General features: G+C 40.8%; 1 protein-coding gene across 1 annotated transcript in view; it reads right to left on the bottom strand.

Moving 5' to 3' along the window:
- Nucleotides 1-23,772, bottom strand: part of LOC141145139 (meprin A subunit beta-like) — an 89,794-nt gene that overhangs the window by 7,784 nt on the left and 58,238 nt on the right. Inside the window, exon 12 of the mRNA XM_073631523.1 lies at nt 17,774-17,953. Within this exon, the coding sequence (XP_073487624.1) occupies nt 17,774-17,953 (180 nt within the window). The remainder of the gene's footprint in view (nt 1-17,773; nt 17,954-23,772) is intronic.

Below are 23,772 nucleotides of genomic sequence, written 5' to 3'. Positions count from 1 at the left end.
GACTTAACTTCACAGTTCACACACATACCGTTTAAATTCAAACTATAGCACTGACGTAAGTAATTTTTTTACTAAACTTTAAGAAAAACGTAGAAAGTTATTTTAACTTTAATTATAAAACTTATCTAGTATATTCACTGTCAGACACTTTATAGTAGGCAAGTAGGCATCACTTTAGCCAGTCACGCAGACATACCAGAGTTTGTCAAAAGGTTATCAAATTTGCCTACACTTAGCTCACTGAATGATCCCGTTTAACCACATCCATATTTACCATCACTGTCCAGGCTGTCCGGTGATGTCACGGACATCAACGTCACCGGACTCCTCCCCCCTTCCCTTCGTTAGCAGACGGAGGCACTTGGGAAACTGGGGGAGGAGTCCGTTGATGTCGATGTCCGTGACGTCACCGGATCTCCGACGGAACTCCCTGAAGACCCGAAAGCCAGCGGAGAGGTGAGTACCAATCAAAAGAATTTTGATCGATCAAAAAAATCACGATTAATCGAGGAATTAATCATTAATTTACGCGGCCCTAATTGATTTATTTATTTTTTGCTTTCTATTTTGAAGCCCTGTCTAATGCTGCTTCAAGTGTGCCCTTTCTATTTATATATGGGTTCTCAATGTGTGCCCATCCAAAGTATCCTCTTTTTTCCATTGCATTTCAAGGTAACACATGTTTTATTGATTGTTGTCCAAGTATGTGCATTTGGGTGCCATTGAAACTGAATGGCAATACACCATTACAGGCATACACAATACACTGATAATGCCAATGGGCACACCAAAGTGTGAATGCAACCTTAATTATTGACTTATCTCTAGGTCACATTCTCTTTTTTTTTTTTTTTTTTTTTTAACAGAACTTAGGAAAATTCAGTTCACATGAAATTATCTCAAATGTATATTGTACACATTATATATACCTATTGTATTATGAATAGAAATAAGGTTCAGGGTCATTTTATACCACAGTTTCCTGGTTCAACTTTGTAGCTTTCTGGGTCGTACCTCTGCCACCAGCCACCTCACTGGACAATGAATTAGATTAGTTATCTATTTTTAATGAGCAAACAAATAACACAAGAAACTATAACATAAAACCAGGCACTACATTATTTTTTACCATGACTACACAGCTAGAAATTTTTGATTCACAAGATAGGCTGAATAGAATTACTAATCCTTTTCCAGATAAAGTAATTCACATACAGTATATGTGCAGTAAATGCATTACAGAACTGAAGAAGTAGTTTGGATAAGCTGCAAAACATCTTTCATAATACAGAACAAGCCCTGTTGACTGTGACTAACCACAACTTTCTATACCATGTACCTTCACAGACATACAATAAATACAGATAAATGGATAAATGAGACCCTTCAAAAATATGCAATATATTACTAGAGATGAGCAAATCTGCCTGGGTTCAATTCACAAGGAGTTCATTAAATCCTGCTAAATATTTGTGAAATCTGAAAATTGCTGCAAAGCCCACTGAAGCATATGGGGGCAAATCTTGATACTACGTTCTGCCCATTTTCACGGCTAAGTGGCAAGCTATTGTCAAAAAGGGCATGGGAAACACATTTTTTCAAATAACAGGTTTGAGGGATGCCTTAAAGCTGTGCATTGTTTTTCCAAACCAACATAGTTTGGCAGACATCAGTAGCACAACAATCTACTTGTGTGTGACTGATATCCATAAAAAAAAGGATTTTTCAGATGGCTTGACCAGCTTATCCAAAATACATACTTTGTTTTTGTCAGATAAAAATTTGGCCCTCTTTCTCCTCCTCCACTAATCTCGCCTGATCCTTTGAAATTGACTACAGCTGGAGTTGGCAAAATTGCTTGAGCACTTTGTTTCTGGCTGAGACTGCTGGAAAGATAATAGCGATGTGCAGCTCTTCTATGGATCTCTATATCCTCTTGATCTCTATCTTTATCGATGCTTTCTTTGAACTGGGCCCCATTCAACAATATGGCAATAATGTGCTGGGTTGGCACTTGAGTTCCAAGGAGGGGAGAAAAGGATATACTTAATTGCTGAATGAGGGAGTGCAGGCATATCTCATTAGACAGGAAGCATCAGATGCCATCTGGAGCTGCACAAAAGCTACACTAGTAGTTTTGCAAAAAAGTACACTAGTCTCACATTTTGAATGCCACTTTTTCAAAGCTCTTTGCACTGCAACCTCTCCCATATAATATAACAAAAAATTTCTTGCCCTGGGTGGCCCAGAGTGGCAGATTCCCAGTTGCCATTTTTTATGTTAGTTTTTTCACATTTATTTCTATTTTTTAGTTTATTATTTGGTATCAATGCAGAGGTCAGGCTGCACACAGCAGAGGCCAGGCATGTCTGCAATTCCTCCGCTTTGCCATCGCAGCCTCCCTTTTTCCAGGAACTCAGCAGCCAGTATTTATTTTTCTTTATATGTATTTAAAAGTAATGGTAGACAGCAGAAAAAAGTTTAGGGTAGAATCTTACAGCCAAAAGCCTTTCCGTAGCCTCCCTGACGGTAATCCCGAGTGTGACTCGGGGTTAAATTTCAGTCCCATTAGCGGTAACCCCGAGCCACACTCGGGATTACATTGCAGGATCCTGTTGCGGCTCTACTTCCCTTGTCCCCAGGATCCTGCGATGTCCCCCGCTGTGTCTGCAGGCTCTGTCTCCTCCGAAGCCTCTCTGTGCCGGGCTCCATTCCCTGCGAGCGTCATAACGCACGGGGGCGGAGCCTGGCGGCAAATTGAAAAAAATTTATAAACCATAACACATACAGTACTGTAATCTGTAAGATTACAGTACTGTATGTGTTATGGTTTGTAAATTATATATAGTATATATAACATAAAACTGCATGCAGGGCATGGGCCAAAGCACTGGGGACAAAAGGGATGTGAAATAATTTCATACAGTACTGTAATCTGTAAGATTACAGTACTGTATGAAATTATTTCACATCCCTTTTGTCCCCAGTGCTTTGGCCCATGCCCTGCATGCAGTTTTATGTTATATATACTGTTTTTTCTGCCTGGAAACTGGAGATTGTCCATAGAAACTGAAAAGTGTTCCTTTATGTCAAAAGTGGCTTTAGACCAGCTAGAAAACAGCGATAGTAAATTAGAACACTTGCAGAATTGAGCGATAGTGAATCGTGGGGAAATGTATTTTATTATTATTATATTATTATTTTTTTAATTATTTATATTTATTTATTATATTATAATTTATGTTTTTGTGTTTCAAACTTCATCATACCCGGGATATCTACTAGACTCTTATTTGGACAGATTTAAGTGTGTTATTGTTAAGAATTACAGGCCTACAATATAAAACGCCAAATTTCCATGCAAAATAATTGTACCGCTTTCAGCACCTAAAATCCGAAATAATCATACCGCCAGGAAGGTTAAATTAGGATTGCCCAAAAAAAATAATCAAAAGGCAGGCGTAAAATGAGAGGTAGAGATGCTGCTTGTGAAAGTAGTAGGTGGCAAGCATTGCTAACACACACTTCTCCTTGTCTTCTTCCTCCACCACCTCCTTCCCCTCCACCTCCATCTCCTCCTTCTTCAGCACCTCCCTCTCTATCTCTTTTTCATCCAATCTCACCATAGCTCTGCCGAACAAGACTGATCTTATCCTCTTCCTTTATGTAAAGCATTTTTTTATCTTCATCACTTCCTTAATGTGGTTGTAAACCTCAGTCATAAAATCTGAACAATGCACATATTTCTGTAATGTTTATCTGTCTATCTTCAAAGCTCTAAGTGCTGTCTCTCTCTGGTTCTTTGTTCCTCTGGTATCAGCATGAGTCACTTCTGAGAAGTTTTCCCAACACATGAAATACATTTGTGATGGGAAGGGAGCTCAGCACACATCTTATGTACTCAGAACACAGCTCTGCATGTTCCTTTGTTCCTGTGTGCTGTCTGGAGGGGGGTGTGTCCCTTTCCTCCAATCAGATCTCACACAGTGTATAAGAGCTGTAACTGCATCTGACCACTTGTAGTCTGTTGTATCTAATTATTGGGCCTAATTGGCAGAACAGGCTGGGAAAGAGAATAGCAATAGTGCTGATGGTAAAGTAGCAGGTAGGAACTAATGCACCCCTAAATCAAACCTGGAAAATAACTGATGCAGAAAGTCTACCAAAAAGGTTCTGATTTGTTAAAAATATATTTATTTTAACTTCTCCCATAATTATTGTAAACTTCCTGGCTTGTGAAATCCCAATATACAGAAACTAATGTTGTGAACAGACCTCAAAGCCCATACCCTATATATAGCACTACCCCCACAGGAGCCGTTGAATAGGATGGGTTCCTTGTTCTTTGCCTCAACCTCCTGGGGTTGATTTACAAAAACTGGAGAGTGTTGCTGTGCATAGAAACTAATTAGCTTCCAGGTATTTTGTGTCAAAGCAAATTGAACAAGCTGAAGTTAAAAGCTAATTGGCCACCATGCACAGCTGCACTAGATTTTGCAGTTTTAGCAAATCAACACCAATGGGTTCAATAAACAGAAGCTTGAAATATCATAAAAATCACTGAAGGCAATACCAACTACACATTAATGATGCTCTGTTTGAGAAACAGGCACTAATTAGTAAAGGCAAGTCTCAATATACAGTCCCATAGTGTGATTGGTAACAATAAAGACAGAGAAAGGGAATTAGCAATAGTAGTAGTGCAACTCAACATATAATATAATCCTCAACATACAGTATGATCAACAGTCAGCAGTAGGTGGAGGACAACAGTATGCACCATGGTCAACATAAACAGTAGCAAGATCACCTTGAGTGCAGCAATGGAGCATAATATGGCTAAATTAACTGCGATCAGGAGACTATACTGCTAAAGTCTGTTAATGGTGACTATGCTAGGCATAGGCTAACTGTGTTCTTCTGCTGGTTATAATTGGGGCCTATAAGCAGAGTTGGAGCACTTATCAACAGTCTTGGTGAATTAGCATGCAGTGTAGATGCTATGTAATAAGTATCCTGCTACCAGTAACTCAGTTCCTGCTATCAGTGTGTGAGTGTTGGGCAGTAAATGCTCTCTCTAGTCCCCGTGGTGCGGTTGTAGATTCCCGTGGTAGGAAAGGGGCCTCTAAGCAGATGGCTCTGGTGATTAGAAGTGAAGGAGGGGTGAGTAAAAAGACGTTCCAGTCTCTCTGCAGCAAGGGTGAGATGAGCGGGATCGCCACAGTTTGTGCAGCGCTGCCCCTGTGTCACCACTCTCAGGCCTCAAGCTCCGGTCCCCATCGGCCTGGTCTCTCGCAGAGATGTGGGCACACAAATTGATGTTCTCACATGGACTTCCACGTGCCCCAAAGGAAGAAGTTTCCAGTGTAATCTGTTAAAAGCTATTCCCCCTCCTACTCAGTGTCCTATAGGAACTTTAATGTAAGTGTCCATGAGTCCTATTCTATGGTTGATGTCCTGGACTCCCATGATCCTCAACATTCTGCACAAAAGTCCACATGCTTTCCTGGGTATATATCTCTTCCCCTACTAACTGGAGGGGATAGTGCCACACAATATCCAGAATAGCAGTAGAAAGTAATATAAAACTGACTGTAAAGAGGACACATGTTCTTGTAGTCCAGCACCTGGCTACATATATAACTGTATAGCAAAAACAGACAGAAAAATATTCTACATCTGGAGCCCAAAGCAGAAAAACGCTAGAAACCACTACTGTAAAATATATCTACTTAACAGGGCTACCATGCGCCGTAGACAGAGGTGCGCAGGCGCACTGAGCATGCCATTGCTAACAGCGATATGCTGTTAGTGGCGGCTCCCGTGCGCATGCGTGGGAGTGACGTCATTGTGACTCTGGCCAATCACAGCGCCGGAGCCGCGATACCCGGAAAGAGGATGGACGCTTCGTAGGAGAAGGGACAGCGGTGACATCGCAGGCTCCCTTGTCAGGTAAGTGACACATAATGGGCTACTATGCGATGAACTATAGTTCATGGCCTGTGCATGTTCCACATTAACATTTTCCCATCCATCATCACTATTTTTGTACATTATTTACTGATTTACATTTAGCTAGAACAGGAGATGGTCTGCTGTATTAGCCTGGTTGATTAAATAATACATTTAATTTATATACATACATTTAACTAAAAAAAGACCAAACATGTTTTGGGTATATGGGAGGCAGGGGGTTGCATGGCACATGGGATGAGGTTATGTGGTGTTTTGGGTGCACAGTGTTTTTACCTCTTTTTTTTAATTATGCAGTGCATTGCTACAACAAAAAAGTTGTTGTGGACAGATGTTTTTCCTAAAAAGATTTTTAGATGTACAGAGTTGTGCACACGGGCAGGGCACATAATAAAACTACCCTGGCACTGCAATTAAAAGAACTAAAGCATGGTTTGTTAAAGTAAATATAAACACAACCCCAAAAATCTCATTTAAGATTTAACAAGATAATATCATTTGGAAAGCCTATTTCTTAAATTACTAGCTTTCGCGAAAACAGCAGCTGGTGATACTGATATAAAGGTCCTTGTCTGGACATTTTAAGGTGTAATTATAAAAAAATCTGCATATCTGTCCATCCTTTGAAACTGCATGTAAATTCATTCTGTGAGGATGGTGCAAAATTGAATATTCTCAGGCTTTATTCTCTGCAGATCAAATTATATTCATTGAAAATAAAACATATGAATGATGAAATTACCACATTATGGCCACCAGATGGAGCTTAGGCACCTACATATTTCCTATGATAGTGCTATGTAGTAGCCACGATGGTGCATTTTCCCAATTCTTTTTTTTTTTCAATTAATAACATTCGGCAGAGGATATAGAAAAGATTCAATTTTGTTGAATTTACACAGAATGAATTGACATGAACATTTGAAGGATAAACAGCTATGCAAATGTATTAAAATACACCCTATTGTGTTATGAGGTGACGTTACTTTGGTTAACAAAGAAACCTACTGCTTTGCCGATGCACATTGCCCAGGCATATTTCACTGTTGTCACCATTTAAAGTGGACCTTCCATGAAAATGATTGGTCCACTCTTTTGAAAGCCTTCCAACCCGCAAAGTCAATGTGCATGCCAAGGCTATATAAAAATAAAGCCCTTACTAAAAAAAAAAATGCTAACCTCGGCCCTAAGCTCCAAAGTTTTGAGGGGTTGCAGGTGACCTCACTAGTCAAAATCCCAGAAGACTGCTCTTCAGCTCATGGCAGGGGTATGTTCTCATAGGATTTTGGATGTCCACTCTGATTACACTGATTTCACTGCACAGTGTCAGCTTTTCAGAATGTGCAGTAAAGGCTTTAGTAAGTCAGATGGAGCCTTATTTCCTGGCTGGAGGACATCCAGCATCATCTAGCGCTTTCCTCCTTAGCCTTACTGCTCTAGGCCCGCCCTTTCATTCTTTCGATTTCAGTTCTCTCAGTCATGGAGGCTCTACATCACATTTGAGCATTACCTAACATGGTGTGCATGTAAGTGCAGCCTGTCTAAGAACACCCACTCTTCCAGACTGACATAACCCACTAAGACATTTTGATATTTGTATAACCTCTCCTAAGAACCAGCCCACTGCTTGTTTCAGGGTCCAGAGCTCTTCAAAGGAGTACTGAGGCAGGCTGCTGTGATGTTTGCAGTAAGTTATGTACAGCACATTGCTGGCCTTTCCACCTATCATGTCCTGTCTGCATTGCATAGAGAAGCAGAGCTACAGTGGGGCAAAAAAAGTATTTGGTCAGCCACCAATTGTGCAAGTTCTCCCACTTAAAATGATGAGAGAGGCCTGTAATTGTCATCATAGGTATACCTCAACAATCACATTGTCTGATTTTTGAAAGAATTTATTTGCAAATTTTGGTGGAAAATAAGTATTTGGTCAATATCAAAAGTTCATCTCAATATTTTGTTATATATCCTTTGTTGGCAATGACAGAGGTCAAACGTTTTCTGTAAGTCTTCACAAGGTTGTCACACACTGTTGCTGGTATGTTGGCCCATTCCTCCATGCAGATCTCCTCTAGAGCAGTGATGTTTTGGGGCTGTCGCTGGGCAACACGGACTTTCAACTCCCACCAAAGGTTTTCTATGGGGTTGAGATCTGGAGACTGGCTAAATCACTCCAGGACCTTGAAATGCTTCTTACGAAGCCACTCCTTCATTGCCCGGGCGGTGTGTTTGGGAGCATTGTCATGCTGAAAGACCCAGCCACGTTTCATCTTCATTGCCCTTGCTGATGGGAGGAGGTTTGCACTCAAAATCTCACCATACATGGCCCCATTCATTCTTTCATGTACACAGATCAGTCGTCCTGTTCCCTTTGCAGAGAAACAGCCTCAAAGCATGATGTTGCCACCCCCATGCTTCACAGTAGGTATGGTGTTCTTTGGTTGCAACTCAGCATTCTCTCTTCTCCAAATACGACGAATTGTGTTTCTACCAAACAGTTCTACTTTGGTTTCATCTGACCATATGACATTCTCCCAATCCTCTTCGGGGTCATCCAAATGCTCTCTAGCAAACCTCAGACGGGCCCGGACATGTACTGGCTTAAGCAGGGGGACACGTCTGGCATTGCAGGATCTGAGTCCCTGGCGGCGTAGTGTGTTCCTGAGCTCTCTGTAGGTCATTCACTAGGTCCCCCCGTGTGGTTATGGGATTTATTGCTCACCGTTCTTGTGATCATTTTGACCCCACGGGGTGAGATCTTGCGTGCAGCCCCAGATTGAGGGAGATTATCAGTGGTCTTGTATGTCTTCCATTTTCTAATTATTGCTCCCACAGTTGATTTCTTCACACCAAGCTGCTTGCCTACTGCAGATTCAGTCTTCCCAGCCTGGTGTAGGTCTACAATTTTGTTTCTGGTGTCCTTCGACAGCTCTTTGATCTTCACTATAGTGGAGTTTGGAGTGTGACTGTTTGAGGTTGTGGACAGGTGTCTTTTATACTTATAACAAGTTCAAACAGGTGCCATTAATACAGGTATTGAGTGAAGGACAGAGGAGCCTCTTAAAGAAGAAGATACAGGTCTGTGAGAGCCAGAAATCTTGCTTGATTGTAGGTGACCAAATACTTATTTTCCACCATAATTTGCAAATACATTCTTTCAAAAATCAGACAATGTGATTGTCTGGATTTGTTTCCACATTTTGTCTCTCATAGTTGAGGTATACCTATGATGACAATTACAGGCCTCTCTCATCTTTTTAAGTGGGAGAACTTGCACAATTGGTGGCTGACGAAATACTTTTTTGCCCCACTGTATAGTGCTGATATCACAGGGACTAAAATAAGATATGTAATGAAAATAGAAAAGTTTTTTTTTGTTTGTTTAATTTTTTAGCATGTTGATGAAGGGGAGGGGTAAACCAGGGGAGGCAAAATAAAAGCAGCTTCAACTTTAGCTTTAATGCACCTCCGTGAGTAAGTTTACTTTGGGGAATCAGGGGCTTTCAACAGAGTACACCTTCTATTGTTATGGATGTTCCACTTACAAAAAGGCCTGTGAAACAAACAATTGCAGATAGCAATAATTAGGAAACATGCCCTGTGTAAAAACAAATGCAGCCTGTTATCACTGTAGTGCATGTGGACAAGGACAAGCTGTAAAGAGGCTTCAGAACAACAGCAGCATTAAGATATAACAAAGGATAATAAAAAAAAAGGAAAAGAAAGAAAACCTTCCCTTCACTCTCCCCATCCCCAAATTCTCCTAGATACACAATAAGTTGCTACCTTTATGACATTCAGTACAGGTTTAAATTTACTTTTCACAGACCTATCAGTAGCTACATGCTCTACACTTATTTCTCCCTACACAGTTTAACAGCGGCACTCCCTATGCTTTCCCTATGACAGCCAAAGTAGACTGTCAATATGGCTGTCCAGAAATCTCCCTTTTACAGGGAAGAGACTGGCTTATCCAAAAGCCCCTATATTGGCTCTTCTACACCAGCTGATGTATGTTCAAAGGCCAGGCAATGTAGTCTGGATTCTATGTCGAATTCCCACATTAATTCACTGAATCACGGACATAAAATGTAACTCCTCTTTTGTGGAAAAAAAAATAGCAAATAAAAAAAAAATATATATAGCATATACAATTGCAATTCAAGTTATATAGTAATTGAATGTTATTGAAAATTACCTTTCCGGGGGGAGATGGGCGGAGCCTAGCGGAGCAGACATGCATTGTTAGAGCTCCACACTGCTGAGGAGAGAAGAGAAGGACAAAGCGGAGCCTGCAGGCTCAAAAGGTATCCATTTGAACCTTTTTGCCCCAGGGAACAAACTGTAAAAGTTTGGGCAGGAAATATGGTACTGGGAGGAAGCCGTAGCAGAAATAAAAATCACCTCACAAAGAGCTCACAGGCACTCACTGCAGCTGAAGCAGCTCCAGTCACCTCACAAGATACAGCATCAGGGCGCTCTCACAGACAGAAAATGTCACAGCAAGACTCTCCATTTGAGTCAGATACAGAACAAATCCTCTCACAAAGTTCTCCACAAGCCTCCTCAGCATCCCCAGTAATATTATTACAATTTGAAAAGATGCTTCATAAGGCTTTAAAACAAACCTCAGACCAAATAGCAAAAAGCCTAACCAAAGAAATAAGAGAGCTGGGAAACCGCACCGCAGCCTTAGAAATAAAAATGGATGAAATTGAAATTACAACCCAAGAAAATATAACAGAATTGAAACAATTAAAAGAAGAGAATTTAATACTTCAAACTAAGCTCGAAGATTACGAAAATAGAGCCAGACGTTCAAACTTGCGCATAAGGGGAATACCTGAAACTGTGACAGACCTGCAATCTACTATTACTGCTCTATTACAAGAACTAAAGCCAGATATCCCTATTGAACGTTTAGAACTGGACAGAGTACACAGAGCCCTCACAGCCAAAAAGAAAGATGGACCCCCACGTGATATAATCACAAAATTTCATTATTACAGAACGAAAGAACAAATACTAATTGCTGCAAGAGAAAAAAAGGAACTGACAGAACCCACAAGCAGCAACTCTCCCACACGCAGAAGAATGGCATCATCTTCACCTTCAGGCAGCACCCAGAAAATTTCAGAACAAAATGAGAATCATCATTCTCACAAAAGAGGCCGTTATGCCACATCATCCATGGACCAAGAAGATTCAATGGACTGACATCCTAATTCCTGATATCTCTTCATTTATTATACTAAGAGATGGTTCTCTATAAAAAACCTGTATTTATAACTGAATGTGACTGAATTCTGATAGTCACACACTGTGTGGGATCATGTTACATTCCAGTTATATTTCTTATTACTTCTGATTCATATAGCCTTAGAATATATAAGTGAAATAAGGAAATTCTTGTTCAGTTATATATTTTCAGGTAATAACAATAGATTTATTACTTTTTAGGACAAATATGTTCAATAATCCAGAAGTAATGGAAGCTTTTTCTTTCTTTTCTTAAAACAAATATATTATTATATTATTATTAACTAGTTCCTAGAACTATGTTTTTGTTTATTCTAATCTGAAGCAATACAACCTCAATTTTATGAGTTAACATATCTAAACAGTTACATATGAATAAAATATGTATTTGTTTACTCTAAAAGGGTTAAAATCCCAAAATAATTCAAACTATCTTCATCAATACCAAAGTTATTAACAGTACCTTTCTAACTGAATTATTTAGCCTAAGGCAAGACTAACCATATACAACCACCCTGGAATAAATAATTTCAACAAAAACCATATTCTGCACTCCAATTAATGAATCATCATTTTGATGTCTTTTGACATAGCACTTCTCTCCTGTAAGCGGAAGATCCGTGTACCCACATTAGCCCTCCTCATTCTCCCAACCACATTATGTGGGAGTGTGACGAAGGCACTTATTCCCCTGAGAGAGATATTTATTCTCTTTCACGGGTAAATTGTGATTACTTGCAAAAAATAATTTATACAATGTATCATCTAATCTCATATGTTTTTTGTTTACTCTTTACTCCAGAATTCACTGGTTTCTTTCCTATCTTTTCATCTCTTCAGTCCACACAGGTTGATCTGCGCAGTCAGCTCTGCATAACAAAAAGTAAGTCAAAACTATTTGATCTGTTGCCATGGCACCACTGAATATACTTTCCCTGAATGTTCAGGGAATAAATGTCCCTCAAAAAAGGACCAAAGCCTTCCGTACTTTCCATAACAAGAAGGCTCACATAGTATGCCTCCAAGAAACACACTTCACCAAAGATTCTACTCCAAAATATATTTCTCCTTTTTATCAACAAATTTACACGGCTTCTGCCTGTACCAAACAAAGGGGAACTCTAATTGCATTTCACCGATCCACACCATTCACCTTATCATCAGAAATTAAAGACCCAGAAGGTAGATACCTGATACTCATGGGTTATATAATGGATACAGCAATCATGGTGATTTCCTACTACGCTCCTAACAAACAACCTACACCATTCCTCTCACATATATTACAAGTGATTAATACACACAAAAAAGGAACAGTAATAATGTGTGGGGATTCGAACCAGGTCCTCCTCCCATTTCTAGATAAATCACCTTTTACACCATCCAAAATAACCTCTAGATTACCTTTTTCTCAACTTCTTTCCAAATACAATCTGGTAGATTCGTGGAGAGAAAGTAACCCAATGAAAAAGAAATTCACTTATTTCTCGAACCCTCATCAAACCTTCACCAGAATAGATCATATTTTTCTAACAATAGGAATGATACCAGAAATTATTGCATCAGATATAATTCCGATTCCGTGGTCTGACCATAATGCAGTATACACTACTATAGCCTCAGCCATACCAAAAGCGCATGACCCAACGTGGTACTTACCGGACATAATGCTCAAACACCCACTACATCAGATGGTCATTGAACAAGCTTTAAAGGAATACATATCAATTAATAATACAACAGACATCTCCCCAATAACACTGTGGGAAGCTCATAAGCCTGTCTTGCGTGGTACAATACAAAGACAAATGGCACTATTTAAACGGGAACGCAAAAATCTAGCAAAAAAACTAGAACTCAATTTTAATGCAGCCTACATATCATTCCAAGATAATCCATCTCAGAGTACAAAATCTCATCTGGAAAAATCTAGATTGGAATACGATCTATTTCTCACGGAGTCAGTTGATAAATCCCTCAAACGCTCCAAACACAATTTCTACATGAATACAAACAAACCAGGTACATATTTGGCTCGGGCATTAAATTCAACTAACAAATCTTTCAAACCAATACGTTTGAAATTATCAAAAAATGTTTATACTTGTAATCCAGTTAAAATAGTCCATAAATTTCACTCACATCTCGCAACTTTATACAAGACAAACAATGAATTTAATCCTACAGAGGCTGAATCCTTCTTCTCAAAAATAACCTTACCTGAGTTGTCTCAGAATCAAAAAAGCAGTTTGGATGAGCCTATAACTATAGATGAAGTTGCTAACGGCATAAAAGACCTAAAACTTAACAAAAGACCAGGCCCAGACGGCTACTCTGCTTTATACTATAAAACATTCTCAGAAATACTCTCTCCCATTCTCACTGAAACTTTTAACAAACTTCTAGAAGGACATTCTTTTCGGCAAGAAACACTAATGGCAATTGTTTGTATGATCCCAAAACCCCTTTCTGATGATACTTCCTGTGTGAATTATCGGCCTATCTCTCTGTTAAACCTTGATATTAAATTATTAGCAAAAATAATAGCAAAACGCCTCAATAGCATTATAGGAAAATTAATACATAGAGATCAAGTAGGCTTCATGCCAAATAGACAGCCAGGCGATAATATACGCAGGGCAGTGTTATTGGCACATATTGCTAAAAAATGGAAAATCCTTTTATGTTTTCTATCTCTCGATATTAAGAGGGCATTTGACACAGTATCCTGGCAATATATGCAATATTCATTACAAAAATGGGGTTTTGGACCCCACTTTTTAACATGGATCAAAGCATTATATAATAAACCCAAAGCCTATATAAAATATGCTGGATACAAATCTGATGCCTTTAATATCGAAAGAGGTACCCGACAGGGTTGCCCATTATCTCCCTTATTATTTGCCCTTATACTCGAACCAATGGCCCAATACATCAGAACAAACCAAACTATAACTGGCATTGAAGTAGGAGGTATTACACACAAATTATGTATATTTGCAGACGATATATTACTTTTTCTATCATCACCACAGGTCTCTGGTCCTAACTTAATACCAGCTCTTGATGGATTTGCAGCCCTATCCGGCCTTATGATTAATCCTAAGAAATACCTAGTGCTTAATATTTCGCTCACAAACATGGAACTGATCCCGGCTAGGGCTGCACTCCCATTCACATGGGCAGAAAAATCAATCCCATATCTTGGAATTCATTTAACAGCATCTCATTCTGACTTATTCTCAACCAATTATCCTCCTGTATTAAGACAGATCACAAATCTAATAAAACAATGGTCGCAACTTCCTTTATCCTGGATAGGGAAGATTAATGCAATCAAAATGACTATTCTACCCAAATTGCTTTATCTATTCAGAGTCCTCCCTATTCCAATTCCTTCCTATTTTTTGAGAATAGTACAAAAAAGAGCAACTTCGTTTATATGGGGTTCTTCTAAACCACGTATACCTATACACACACTACATCTTCCCAAAAATAAAGGAGGCCTGGGATACCCTAATTTTACTAACTACTACAGAGCGGCACATTTGGCCAGTCTGTCCAAATACCATGCAAAACAGGAAATCCCATTATGGGTATTTATAGAGGCTTCAGAAAATGACCCTCTATTAATATCAAACTTGTTATGGCTTGATCCTAAAGACCGCTTTAAAATTCATAATCCCATAACTAAACACTTCTTATCTCTCTGGGATAAACTAAAAACCAAATATCAGTTACAATCTCCACACAATCCTCTCCTTTCTTTTATCAGAAATCCGGCCTTTTATCCGGCATGGATCTACCCAAATTCTTTTAAAGCTTGGACAACATCAGGCATTCAGACACTAAATGACTTCATAGCATCTAAATCATTCCTTTCATTCCCATCGCTTAGAGAAAAATATGATCTACCAAACTCTGAGATATTTAGATATCTCCAAATCAAAAATTTCTATACACCATTCCTAAAGGGGGATACACCATTATCCCAATTATCCATTTTTGAATCAATCTGTACAAAAGATCCATTTGCTAAAGGTACAATTTCATCACTTTATAATCAATTATATGGAGTAGTAAATCTTAATAGACCCTCTTACGTTCAGAGGTGGGAGGAGGACCTGGGACGAACTTTAGAAGACACGGACTGGTCTAATATATGGCTGACATCTAAGTCATCTTCACCCAACATCTTAGCACTGGAGACAAATTATAAAGTCCTAACTCGCTGGTACCTTGTACCCGCTAGAGTGGCAAAATATTCACCTAATACCTCAGCTCTTTGTTTTCGAGGATGCCCAGAAATAGGCACATATTTACACATATGGTGGACGTGCCCAGTAATCCAAACCTTCTGGAAGGAACTCTTCGTGATTGTATCTAAAATATTTTAAAAAATAATACAACCGGATCCATATATAACTTTACTTAATCTAAAACCGGAATGGTTAACACTCTCTCAATTCAAACTTATGATCCAACTAATAACGGCTGCAAAACAAACAGTGGCCAAGGCATGGAAATCTCCTACATTGGTACTAGCAGAAACAATTCACAGAATGAATAATACAATGTCCCATGCTAAGATGGTAGCCATCGATCAAAATCAAATTCCAAAATTTGAAAAACTTTGGCATCCTTGGATAAAACAACAGTTCCTGTCAAATTTCAATGACTCTGTCCTGTTGCCATGGTAACAGATTAAATGACTTACAGAGACACCCATTCTAAGGCTTCAAAGAGAACTAAAAAGAATAATAAACTGACGAGCGGGACAACCTTGTGGACCATACCTCTGCCTTTCTACCCTTTTTCTTCTTTCTCTTTCCTTTTCTCCACCTTACGATTAAAGCTCATTATCAGAATTTATTTGACCTATATACACTCTACCTGTAAACAATATGTATAGTAGGTATAAATCATTTAAATACCTACAAAAGTAACTAAGGAAATGATATATATCTTTAATTTAGGTTTACGTGAAGCCAATGTTTAATATTTGAAATTTCATGATATTTACCTATATAAACCCCACTGTAAAACAATGAGCTTACTTTATAGATCCTTGTAAACTTACTTTATGTATCTTTATAATATTGTATACTCAATAAACTTCTTTTGACAAGGAAAATTACCTTTCCTTTTCAATCTGCAGCCACTGTAATTCTGTACATTGCAATACAATATGGCTACCTAGAGGTGTTCTGTACACGGACGGTGTACAGAACCCCCCCCCCCCCCCGGAAACATTATTTCCTGCTTGTGTGATTGGCTCACTGACTTTCCCAGATATCTGCACTAAGATACAAGTCAGGTTTCAGGCATCATTTGCAACAAAAATTTTTGGTTCATTTTTGGTTAGATACTCCCAATAGGAAACTCTATCTAAAAGATTGCATGCCCTGCAATTTTCCTCATTAGAGCCCTGCAAGTGCAGCAGCTGATCTATAATTATTAAACCACTCCCATTAGATTTATTGACCACATGGACACAGACAAACACACAGTGGTTTTTTCAATATAACAAAAAGTAGGAATCTGCAACAAAGTTTGTTAAAATCCTTGCAATGTACATAGATCACCAAAGGGGAATGTTATTTTCTCAACGAAAGTGGAGTAACTCTTCAACCGCTTCCGGACCAGCCACAGCAGGTATACTGTGGCAGGTTGGCTTCCCTGCGCGAGCCGTCGTAGCTGTATGTCGGCTCTTTAAAACGATTTAGCAGGCGCTCGCATGCGCCTGCAACATGTCCCCGGAGCCCATGTGCATGCCCGGCAGGCTCGATGACCGCCGGGCACCCGCGATCGCTCGTGACAGAGCGAGAACCGTGATATGTGAATGTAAACACACAAATCCTGGTTCTCTCAGGGGAGAGGAGACAGATTGTGTGCTCCTACTAAGTAGGAACACCGATCGGTCTCCTCCCCTAGTCATTCCCATTCCCCCACAGTTAGAACACACCTAGGGAACACAGTTAACCCCTTGATCGGGAAAAAGGGACATCAATTGTGTTTGGGTACAAGGTTGCATGACCGCGCAATTGTCAGTATGGCAAAAAATGGCCTGGTCACGAAGGGGGCAAAGCCTTCCGAGGCTGAAGTGGTTAAAAGATTTGTTATGAGCTCATGGAAAAGGCAAACCTGAATTTAATGTTTATATATTACGGCTTTACATTTAATTGTTTACCTGAAATTCAGATTTAATGTGTAATGTCTGTAATTTTGTTACTTTACAGCAAAGCAGTGCAGTCTCTAAATGAGACATTTTATTGATTCCTTAATCTGATTATGTATAGTAAATTAGGTGATGAAGTTTTAAACTATTCATGGCTAGTTGAAAACACAGTTTCTCATATTTATTTATTAAGTCAAGACTTCCTAATAGTTATGTTAGTCCTAGATATCAGAAATCATTGAAAGATCAACAGCAGCTCATGGCTTAGTGGATTTACCTGGGTTTAAACAAAATCAATAACTTTCTGGTCATTAACCATTGGAAAAAAGTTGCAATAATTACAAATGAATATGTGTGGCATACCTTCCATGGATATGAGAATAAAGGCATCTCCGCCTTTTAGGAAGTCTTTTCTGTAAAGCCATTCTTCAGCAGTAATTAGGTTCTTTCCAAATCCACCAGTTTGTTTGTATCTGGTTCCATTAGGGAATATTGCAAGACTTCCTACCACTGCAGGATTATCCCATATCAATGCCTTTGCATCTGAAAGCACATACATTATTTGTCAGCATCTGTAATCTTCCAACTCTTTGTCCTTAAAGGGGTTTTCCTTTTTTATTAAATGGAGTGTATAGAATTGATGCAGCTTTATCTAAATAACCTTGTCAGTGGGTGATAATGATTTGAAAACATTGTTTCTTGAATACTTTATAATTATAGAAGTACACAGGGGTGGCCTTATTTACTCATTACCTATGCCGGTTCTGCTTTCAAGTTTTACTTAAAGAACCACCCCAGGTATGGATATTTTTACATAATAATTTGGACCAGCTTGTACTAATATAACTAAGCATGTACCATGAATAGTGAAAAAACCTTGCTTCAATATCTATTTAAAGTGCTAATTAAGCTGCTCCCCAAGTGCTTTAGATTCCTACTGTGCAATAAGTATAAGTAGATGATAGGAGGCGCTGTGACTCCTATTTAAATGAAAACCTGAATGGGTTTAATGGGTGAACAAATGCTAAAATAAATATAAATATACAACATAGATATGATGAATCACTGTGATCTCTGTGACCAAATAATAATATTTAGTAAATATAAAACATATATATAGTAAATCTCTGTGATTAATTATAAGTGCAAATAGTCCATAATCTTCTGTGAATATTCCAAGATAAAACATGGTTTGTACAATGAAAAAGTGGAAAGTAATGAAATTCCTGTGAGCCCCAATCAACCAAAAGCCTAATAGATATCACTAACCAGCTGCAAGCGTTACACACGTCTCATAAGCTCATGCACATAGACAAAAATAGTAAATAATACGCTGCGCTTTAGAATATTACACAATAAATGCGTGCTGAAGATTAAAATAAACACGTGTAGTGTTAATGTGACGTAAGTGACATATGTGACATAGATGTGATATGACAAAATAAAAATAAAATAAAATAAAAACAATAAATATGTCAATTAAAACATTAATATTAAAATGCTCATGTGCATCCAAGTGCTTTGTAACACAGATATAAGTGTCCAGTGGTATATAGGGAACACTAGTCCCACTTTAAATAGCAAAAAGTGCTATTGTGCAAAAAACAAGTCTTTTTATAAAAGAATGCTGTGACAGTCCTGTTGAAAAAAGTGCATATCTCTGGCATCCAGTAGTAGCACTGCTGACATGTTTATAAATCCATGCATCTAAAAATGATTGACAGGTGTTGCAGATCATGCATTGGTGCTCTTATTCCAGTGACCCCCTAGGTATTAAATGCTCACCTTGCAGCGTATGACTTAGCAATTACGCTCAGTCAATAAACACTTGTGAACCACCCCTGGGTTCTATAATGGTAACAGGATCCTGAGCTTCCCACACAGTATCTTGGGAATAATGGGAAATAAAAAGCCTTGATAGTGTAATATTGCTTTAAACATTTTATTAAACAAATAAGAACAATCCACCAAGGGGTACTCACATGTACGTCAGTGCACCACTCTGTATATAGCATGAAATATTACAGCGGCTGGCTTTGGAATGGTGTATGCTTCCTCCTAGGCAGATAGACTGCCTATCGTACCGTCCTGGCCCCTCCCCTGCCTAGGAGGAAGCATACACCATTCCAAAGCCAGCCGCTGTAATATTTCATGCAATATACAGAGTTATGATGCCGCTGTAGGTCTCGTCAGCACTGTCTGACCAGGTTACCATAGCTTTAGATACTGCGTCTATGACTAGGACCGGCTTGCAGGCCATTACCTGCTGTCAGGTAGATCCGCTTCAGATCAGAATCGATCTGCCTTTTCAAGGGATCTTTAAAGAAGACTGTCTTCCAAAGGAAGGGTCACATATCGAACTAGTCTCATCAACGCGCACCAAAGAAGATGACTCGAGATGCTTAACCTCTTCCTCCCTGAAGGGATACAGCTTCAGGATTTTAGATTGCATGAAACTTTTCTTGTCCATTTTGTCCCACTCATCAGAGATGATGTTGCCCAGTTCAGTGAGAAAGGGAAAGTATTGCTGCTCCTTATTGAGCTGCTTGAAGAATTTCCTCTGCTTTGGAGGAGACGTTACAAGATCTTCCCAATTCAGGGCTTCCCTTACTGCTTTCACCAAAGAGGAAACCAGGGCGTACTCAAAGCCCATCCCCGGATCCTCTACTTCGGACTCGCTGTCCGAGGGAGGAACAGATGGGTGGCTTAGCTGGTAAGATTCCCATGTATCGTGGACCTGCCCCTCTCCCGTTGGAGAGCATAGTGGCTCCAGCGGGGGGTCAAGAGGCTGACAAGCTTCCCTCTCCTGTAGAGATTCTTTCACAACACGCTTAACCAAAGATTCAAAGCACTGGTCTGCACCCTCCCTCTCGTCTGCTGCTTTGGAAAAACAGTGGTCACAGAGGGACTTGCCGGCAGGGACCGGAGCCCTACACCCCCAGCATGATTTCTCCACCCCCCTGCCAGGGTGAGATGAAAGGGTGGTGAGGAGGATCTTTACTGTGGTGTCTGGACCTAGAGGGAGATCCGCGGTGCCTGGATCTGGAGGAAGAGTGCCGGCGGTGTGATTCTGAAGACCCACTCCCTCTGAGGGAACTATGCTGAGTATCAGACCTGGAAGGGCTGTGGGGAAAATAAAAGAAAAAGAGGGAAAGGAATACATTAAAGCTGGTGCTCCTGTACCCCACTCTCCTCCCCCCAGCAGGCAGAACACAGGTATAATCCCTAATGCATACCTGCTGCGAGAGGGCTGTCCACCAGGAGGCAGTGAAGGATCCATATTATCCAAAGCAGGTCACTGCAGGGAAAAAAGACAGATCAGCCTGCAAGGCTCTCATCAGAGGACTTCCCTTCCCTACAGACCAGTACTTACTCAGGGGAGCCATAACAAAGGCCTGGGAAAGTCGCCGCATATGCCCACGATCATTCCTGAGGCTCTGCAGTGTTCCCCCAGGTTTTGAAAGTGGCGCTGCGTGATGTCACGGCCAGCGCCGGGTACGAGACGCTCGCACGTATGCGCGAACTAAGCCTCGCTTCCATTCCGGGTCTGCGCATGCGCAGAGCGTACACCAGGACCCGGAAGAGAGAGAGAGAGAGCAGCGGGTAGAACGCAGAAGGAACCAGCCCCCATGCTCAGGGGAACACTAGCGGGGAAATGAGAGGAAAGGGGAACAGACATAAGACCATGGCTGACGACGTCCATCTTACCACTCCACCTTACGATCGCCTAGGCCGAGGGAATCCCATACACACACCGGACTTTATGGCAGATAATGGCTGCCTGCTGACAGCTAGGCAATCAGGCCTGTGAGCACTCGCCTGCTGATTGCCAGGCTTCCAGCTCTTCAGTGCTACTCTGCATATACACTCCATACCCTGCTTAACAGTCAAGGCTTATCGGAGGGATGTGACACCTTGTGGCTCAGCCGATACTGATCGTAGGGGGGGAGTCTTCAGGTAGGAGAACCATCGACTTGGTTCTACGGAGGAGGTTAAAAAAAGAACACGGCCGCTGGCTTGGAGCAAAGATTTATGGGAGAGGTGTCCTATAGGGTAGTTATGGAGGCGGGGCTAACCCACACGTATGCTGCCATGGAGTCTGTCAGGAAAGTATTTTTTTTATAATAAGGACCCATTTACAGCAATGTGTTGTAGTGTGTCCTGTACACTGCATTTTGTTTTGGCAAGTAATGAAATACATGCCCTATGAGGCTTTTAAAATGAAGAGAAACTTCTTTCTTCTTCTCGTTTAATGTAGAATCTGTAACCACAAGCTACCTATTCTACTAAAATTAAAATGATAAGAGTTGGGTTGTTACATTGTGAGCTCAGTAATTGTTATTTTTCTCAGCTTTACATTTTCAGTAAAGTACTGTATGAGACGCCTTAAAGTGTCTCTGAGACTTAAAAAAAAAAGATGCGACCAGTAGATACAGGCATCTGGATGTGCCTACATATATCTGCATTATCTCTCAGTCCCTTATGTTATTGCTGAATGGTAAATGGTTTGAATGGACAACACTCCAGCAGTCCTGTTAGTGACAGAGTTTGCCCACCCCCCACCCATCTCTAAAAATTCCTAGTGATGATTGAAGCATCTCATCAGCTCCAACACAAACTGGAAATGCCAGAACATAGCTTGTTTGAATATGCAGTTATCATGTGGTACCTGCTGGGAACTCTGTTTTTCTTTTAAAGTGACAGAGTATCTTTATGTTGAATGTTTTATGTTGAAGAGTAATATCAAGTAGAGTTACTCTCAACCCAGTTCTGCTAACTGCAGTGAGCTCTGGCAGCTCTTCCAAAGTTTGAATTACTTTGCTTCTGGGACCCATGCCGAGTGTCTGCCCAGCTGCTTACTGAACAAAGATTGCAGAGATCACTTTTTATTTTCTCAGTGAATGTAAATTGTTCTCCCGTCGCGCTTTATGGCTTTGACCATGGTTGGTGGACCCACCTTCCAAGCAGGTTCAGTGCCGAATTCCCTTTGAGGGTGCTTCCCTTTTCGGCAACTAATGTGATAGCGCCACAACCCGGGCCACGGGTGGCAAGTCGGGATTCCTCCCTCAAGATCGGCGCTTACAGAGCCAGAGACGCACCTTTCCGAGGAGACAGAATACCGATCGGGCCAGAGAGGCACGCAGCTACAGGCCTGGTCAGGAGTTTACAAGATCCTGGAAAGCTAGGCAGTCTTCATTCAAGAAACCTGCGAAGGGCGGTTCTTCCGGCAACCAGGAATCCACTAAGTCTTTTTGAGATTGGGCCCACTCAGGCATGCCAGGTTGGGGCTCGTCTTCTCCACTTTCGGCATGTCTGCATGTCTGGGCGGCCTCAATCGAGGACTGGCCCGTCAAAACTTTCTCCTCGGGTCACGCCTGGGGCTTCAGCAGCACCCCCAGGCTCAGATTCATCGCTACGTCTCTTCCACATTCAGAAGAAAAAAGGCAGATCCCATTAGCCTACGTAAACTCTTTATTGGAGCAAGGCGCAGCTCTGTTAAGAATGGCGAGCAAGGCCAGGGCATGTTGTCAAGTACCTGGTCGGAGGCCTGAAGTGCCGAAAGGGCTCCCCTTGCGGCTAAGTGCAGTACACCCCTGAAGATGGTACAGAAGGTGTAGTGCCCAAAGAAGCACAGGTTGCCAGATGGGTACAGGAGAGTAGAGCCGGTGGCCACCTGAAGTATACTGGATAATGCAGGATACACAGCTGGGCCAAAGACTCTAGGAATCCTCAGTAACACTTGACAATGGTGTGTGCAGGAGACGGTAGTGGAAGCCAGGCCAGGGGTCAAACACTGTAGATCCGACAGGAGGAAGAGACAGGTAGCAAGAACAGGGTCAAGCCAAGGTCATATACAGGAAGGCAACCCAGGAACAGGTAGCCGTATCAAAGTCCGTGATGGAAGCTGGGATCAGACACTGGAGATAGCAGCAAAGTCGGGAAAGCAAGCCAGGGGGGTCAAACCAGGAGATCAGATCAGACAGGTCAGGAGCAAGCCGGGTCACAACAGGAAATCCAAGTAGAATATGCACAGAGGCTCAGGAACACAGGAAGGCTGACGACAATCCAGCAATGTGATGGGCTCAGCAGCACTCTTATATAGGCCAGTAAGTGGCCGCATCTGTCACATTGTGCGTGCACTGTTGCGGACCTGCGTATGCCCATTCACACTTCTTGCACTAGTGCGCATGGCAATGTGCCGGAAGCATCCATTACCAGTACTGGCACTATTGCCAGTTCTCCTATGGCCATTTCCCTGACACCTGTATTCTCCTCTGTTCATGGTACAGAAAAAGAACGGCATGTGGAGACTGGTCATAGATTTGACCCATCTCAACTGCTTCATCAGAAAAGAAAAATTC

This window comes from Aquarana catesbeiana, linkage group LG05 (assembly GCF_042186555.1).
Source record: "Aquarana catesbeiana isolate 2022-GZ linkage group LG05, ASM4218655v1, whole genome shotgun sequence".
NCBI lineage: Eukaryota > Metazoa > Chordata > Amphibia > Anura > Ranidae > Aquarana > Aquarana catesbeiana.
Note: the sequence above shows the minus strand (reverse complement) of the source record. Positions and strands in the feature narration are given on the sequence as shown.